A 6,061-nucleotide genomic window follows, 5' to 3' on the forward strand; every position below is an offset into this window, starting at 1 on the left:
CTGGACCTGTTGATGAATGGCTTCGAGGTCCCTGATTTCTTGGTCCAACTCCTCCTCCTGAGGTATCGGACTGGTAGCCTTCCTTTTTTGGCTCCTAGCTTCGCGTAATGTTTCTTGGTTGACGTCCAATGGCTACAGTGCATCCCCTAGCCCTGAAGACTTCTTCGGCGGCATGACGAAGGTCACAGCTTGCCGAAGGTGGTCAAATGAGTTCACCGGAGCTGGGCGCTAATGTTGGTCACTTGTTCTCAAATGTTATGAGTTAAGAACAAGGCAACACAGATGTTAATGGTTAAAGATCTTCGTCCTTCGAAGCATTATCTCCCTTAGGATATAATGATCTTCAGATGAAGGGTGTGAAGGACAAACCTTCATCATCTCAACATGTAATACTAAAAAGCAGGAACATGGGGAACATATAAAGAACATGAATGATAATATTAAATCATTAAATTATCTATCTTCTCATTATATGGTCATGAACAAACATTAATAATATTGGATTACATTTGTACCTTCGGCTTGACAGAAGGTAAGAATCCAAGAGTGACGTGCGAGTGATTACAAGTCAACGTGAACATTACAGTGTTACTGTTCATCTATTTATAGGCACATGACGTAGCCTGGTTAAAATTACATCCATGTCCTTGACATTTACTATTGACTAAGGAGTAAACTGTCGAGGACTAGGCAGTCTTTTCCCCTTTATGTCGGTTTCATTCTCCATCGCTAAGCCGAAGCTTCTCCATCCATAGCTTCGGAACTGATTCATCCTTCTTCCAGACCGCGCCTTTCATACCGTGCGCACCTTCGTCTCAAAGCCGAAGGTTCCTGTAACAGTATATTATACTTGGAAAACATGTTAGTCGTGTTTTTGAGGACCTTCGGAAGACGAAGGCCCCAACAGTCCCTTCAAAGTGCATTTCACGGTTTAAGCTTATTATGGAAAACAAAAGTTCTGCGAGGAGCTACTTAGGAGAAGGTCTATGGCCATTTAGGTTCTAGCTAACAAAAACATTGCTTAGACACTTTTTTTAGAACGATAACTAAAGTCAAAATTGAAGGACGAACAAGTTTTGAAATCAAAGGACTGTCGAAACTTTGATTGAGCCGCCAAACCGAAGGTGACGAAGAGCCAAAGGAAGAAAAATGAATCATATATGCCTTTGGTGTTCTTCTCTAGTAAGAGGTGACGAACAATAAAAGAAGTCGTGCACAGCACATTAGGGATGTAAAATGACTAAATTGTATCCTAGAAATTGTGAAATGACATTATGTAATAGGAAGGGTGAAATTATAATTTTATATAAAGTTATATACTGATCCAACCCTATAAATAGACCCTATACTACAAGGGGATCAGTCATTTTGTGATCTCACAGTCACAGACGAAGCTGTATTGTTTATCCATTCCTTGTATGATTCTCTATTTGTGATAATCACAATATCTCTAATCAAAACGAATGGAAAATGCTTGTTAACAACAAATGAATGTTTCGTCCTGTGTTTATAAAGGGATGTAATTCAATAATCATGTTATCTTATTGGGTTTCTTTACAAAATCTCGACAGATACCAAACGGCCGCAAAACCAAAGCGGCAGGAAAAGGGCCGCCGCGCATGCCCGCTTACAAGCAAGCAAACCGTAGCCTCCACCGAAATCACTTGCATTTCAGCGTTCAGTCTCCAGTCAAATCACTTGCGTTTCACTACACAGAGCATACGAGTACTAGGTCTCTTGCAGTTCAACTAGTGCATGGTTATGTCACCACTCAGGAGTCAGGACTCCAGGCGACGACGCACACACAAGTACGTATGTGATTCCGTTTCTTTAGTTTCAGACGAAGAAACCACGAGAGCCATGTCATCAGTGGTAGTATTTACAGTCACTCCCACACACAAGCGACGAGATGGATGATGATGCCTGCTTCCGACTAGCAGACGAGTACGACACCACCACCGTACTGACATCGTCACCACGGAACCGGCGTCTGTAACTCTGACTACCTAGCCTTGCCAGATGCACCACCCAGTTCATAGCACACATGTATAGCCAACAGCAATTGGGGAAACACAAAAGAAAACAAAGCGCGCAAAGCCTGAATCACAAGATGATCCTTCAATGGGCGTATCACGAGGATCAAATCGTTTGTCCCTCCTGTTACACGTGATTCAGGATGCCGATGATGATGCTGAGGTTAACCGTCCAGAGGCACGCATTTCGTCCAGAGTAGTCGCTAGCCAGTCCAACCCTTCATACAGGCCATCGCCTTTTAGAGCACAGGTGCCCTGGATGTGCCAGATGCGGTTCGTCAGGTCATACAGCCCAAGGCCCTCACACACTTCCATCGGAGTCATTGCTCCCCTCTGCATTAGCATGAAGAACATCAGTATGGTAAAAAAAAGGAGGCTGGGCATTTAAGTACAACTAAATTAGAGCTTCGTTAGTGTAGTACAAACATCTAGTGTAATCACACAACATGCCAACAATACAGAACTCATAACGCCAGCAGCATGACATTTATGGAAAACCAACATATTGACATATTCTGTCGACAAAGAAACAGAACTGCTTACACAACTAAAGGATGGAGCAGCCAGCTATTTCCAGTACACGCATTGGAATGGCCAGACTTCAGCAAGAAACCATAATTTGCATGTTTACATTTATGAACAAAACATAATCGTTAACATTACATTTGAACAAAAAAAGATAGAACCACTTCACCAAGCCAGCCCTTCTAAATCACCCACTAAAATGAATCACAACACAAAATAAATGCTCCAGAGAAAATGTGGCTGAACATACCATGTCTTGCTTGTTAGCAAACACCAATAACACACTGTTAAGCATAAAAGGGTCATTGATTATAGCCTGAAAGAGATTTAAAATTTCAAAACAAGTTAGAGTAGATATTACATAGAAGCTCAGTGCACAAAGGCACCAATTAGCAAAAGGAACTACAAACCTGAAACTCCGCCCTGGCTCTCCCGATTCTCTCTCTATCCAGTGAATCAACCACGTAAATCTGCAAGTTCAGCAAATAATGGGGAACATCTTACATTTCAAGGAAACAGAGTTTACTACAAATCAATGTAAATAAATCAAGACCTAGGATATATAAATCAGCAGCTACGAAGAATTGAGCTATTTCCTACAATGATATTATGTTTTCGGGTATCTATATTCCCTAAGCTATAAAGTGTAATAAAAGATGCCCTGTTAAAATGGGCTCCAGCATCCACAAAGAAGCCATTGGATCTATATGCTTGGGAGTGGTATTGGTCGCGCTCTGAGCTACTAATACTAAATTCAAATGGACACAACTAAGTGGAAGAAACATTACAGCATAAACACTTCTATGTAAAATTTCAACTTTGAATAGAATTTATGCCGCTTCACTTGTGAAACAGAAACGAGAGTAATGACCAGAGCATCAGTGTTGTTGAAGTAGTGCCTCCACAGGGGCCTGAGCTTCTCCTGGCCACCAACATCCCACACGGTGAACACTACATTCTTGTATTGAACCTTCTCAACATTGAAACCTACAATGTGATAAAGTGCATGCTGTCACTAAACATATGAACGGACGAATCAATTGCATGGCAGGTGCAGAGTTGGACAACTGTAATTAGCAATGGTTGAAACCAAAAGTTATGAAATGCACAAGCAGATAGGTGGTACAATCGGACCTATGGTAGGGACAGTGGAGAGAACTTCACCAATGTGAAGCTTATAGAGTATGGTGGTTTTCCCAGCTGCATCCAACCCAAGCATCACCACCTGAGGAAAAAAATAAGAGGCCAATCTATTAGAGGCATGTTCAGCTTAAAACGGATACTGGTTCTAATCTCCGATGATATAAAAAAAGAAGACTAAACATGTAAGGACAACCAAAAATCATCGTTAAGAAGACATGAGACATGATTGGAACACAGCCTGCCCTGCACTTGAATTGGCATCATGCTGTACACACTATGGCAACACCTAGTCCAGAAAATGAGTGAAGTAATAATACATCAATATATCATTTTACCCAGGTACAATTTGATCTTGTGTATGAAAGATCCAGCACGCTGTGGTTGGTAACACATTATTTAACTCTCTTTGGATGACTGGCAGCACGATGCAGAGATTGTTGTCGTTATAAATGATCCACTACTAGTAGATTACAAGAAATCAAATCTATAACCGTCTGAAACAGGTAAGGTTACCACAGGGCACTATAGCTGTATGTCTGGCTAGCATCATGACTCATTATTTCCCTGCTCTTGGATGTTAGTGATTGGTAGCCAAAACAGTGCTGGCAGATTGTTGACGGATCACATGACTCTAACCATTCAGTAGTAACTGAAATCAATGCCAAGAGAAATGGAGATAGGAGTGCGACAAGGCCACCAGCCACCACCGCCCTTGTGATTTGTGAACGGATCGGTTTATCGAGGAGCCCGATTCATTGCAGTATCCTGTCGAGATGGGAAGGGAGCGAGGGGAAACAGGAAGGAAGGAGACAGCGTACCCGCATCTCCTTGTTGCCGAAGAAGGCATCAAACAGCTTTCGGAAGGCCTGCCCCATCTCTTGACCTTGCCCCTCGATCCAACCGGATCTGGGAGGCCGCCGCGGGGAGAGAAGCGATGAGCAAGCGGCGCAGGCGGGGCGGGGAGGGCGGCACCTCGGAGGCAAGGTTCTAGAAGGTCGGAGGTCGGGCGGGCGAGCTAGGTTTCGGAAAAAGGATCGGCGGCAAGACGACGAGAGGTAGGGTGCGGTGCGGCCGTGGAAACCAGGACGGCGGATTCGCGCTGGCCTCACCTGCCTGGACCCCAGAGCGGCGAGGTCCACTGGATGCGATGCGATGCCGCATCGAGCGATCTGGACCGTCCTGTCTGTGTTCGCAAAGCGTGCGCGCGCACCGCCGGCCTAATTTCTGCTTGCCAAATTGGCAACTTTCGCGTTAGTTGCCCAGTTGCCCTGCATGGATACATGGTCAACATGGATAACTTTAGTTGATGCTCTGATGTTTGGTTATTAATTTGAATTATTAAATAAATTTAATATTCTAATTATAATATTAATATATCTATCTCTACTATATTAAAGCATCAGTTTCAACGATCATGTCACGCCATATTTTTATAAAGAATCCATTGTATTCATCTTTTTATAAATAATCTCTTGTATTTCTTCAAAATTAACTCGCGGTCCCAGATCATATCTCATCTATATCCTATTTGTTCGCACAGCATCATTCTCGTAGTTGTCGCTCTAGCAACAAACCCTGTCCATTTTGCAACATCTCCGCTCGCTTTTTTCGTCGTAGCGCATTGAATTTTAAGTGAAACAAACTATGCAATTGGAAATGAGTATAAGGCTCTATAAAAACGGAATATTTTTATTGTTTGATATGATACTCTAAAGACAAGAGCAAGTATGTATTTTCAATGAGCATGTTAAGCATTAGAGGATAAACTTGTTGTATTTGGTATTTCAAGAATGATCTTGTTAGGGTACTTGTGCTTTTCTATGTCTTACCAGTTCAATATATAGTATATGAACAATATGTTCACTTTGACATTAAATATATTTATTATGTTATTTTTATGTGGATGGTCCATTAAGACTCTCAAGTGTCACTTAGTCATCAATCAATATCATCAAATATGGTTGGGTACCATCGCAACGCACGGGGATTAGACTAGTTCTAATTATAAAGCTAATTATATAGATTAAGGACATGTCTGAAACCTATAGAGCTAATAATTAGCCAGTTAATATATTAATGAACTAATTGTTAGCTGTGAGATAACTAACAATTAGTTAAGGTATTAGTTGAGGATGTTTGGAACCTCTACAAGTAATTTTAGCAGCTAACTATTACCTCAAGACGTTCAAACATTGCCTAAGACTAAACGATAAGACAAACCTATTAATTCTAATTAGTCTATGATTTGATAAGTGATGTTATATTAAACATTTGTTAATCATAGATTAAATAGCCTTAATAAATTCTTATGTTCGTTTAATCTTTGTCTCTATAATTAGTTTTATAATTAAACTATAATT

The 6,061-nt window shown here is 41.3% G+C and overlaps 1 protein-coding gene across 2 annotated transcripts; it reads right to left on the reverse strand.

The window, feature by feature from the left end:
• Nucleotides 1-1,737: 1,737 nt before the first annotated feature.
• LOC100192068 (uncharacterized) lies at nucleotides 1,738-4,842 on the reverse strand. 2 transcript variants are annotated; one of them, NM_001294310.1, is made up of 6 exons: nucleotides 4,520-4,842; nucleotides 3,693-3,783; nucleotides 3,430-3,545; nucleotides 2,969-3,028; nucleotides 2,809-2,874; nucleotides 1,816-2,366 (listed from the first exon to the last, which is right to left on the reverse strand). In NM_001294310.1, the coding sequence occupies exons 1-6, from the start codon at nucleotides 4,574-4,576 to the stop codon at nucleotides 2,172-2,174; spliced, it is 585 nt and encodes a 194-aa protein (NP_001281239.1). In that variant the 5' UTR covers nucleotides 4,577-4,842; the 3' UTR covers nucleotides 1,816-2,171. The 2 variants fall into 2 exon arrangements, with proteins under 2 accessions (NP_001130963.1, NP_001281239.1); NM_001137491.2 differs by having other exon boundaries at nucleotides 1,738-2,874; nucleotides 4,520-4,706.
• Between the last annotated feature and the right edge of the window lie 1,219 nt (nucleotides 4,843-6,061).

This window comes from Zea mays, chromosome 1 (genome assembly GCF_902167145.1).
Source record: "Zea mays cultivar B73 chromosome 1, Zm-B73-REFERENCE-NAM-5.0, whole genome shotgun sequence".
NCBI classification, from domain to species: domain Eukaryota; kingdom Viridiplantae; phylum Streptophyta; class Magnoliopsida; order Poales; family Poaceae; genus Zea; species Zea mays.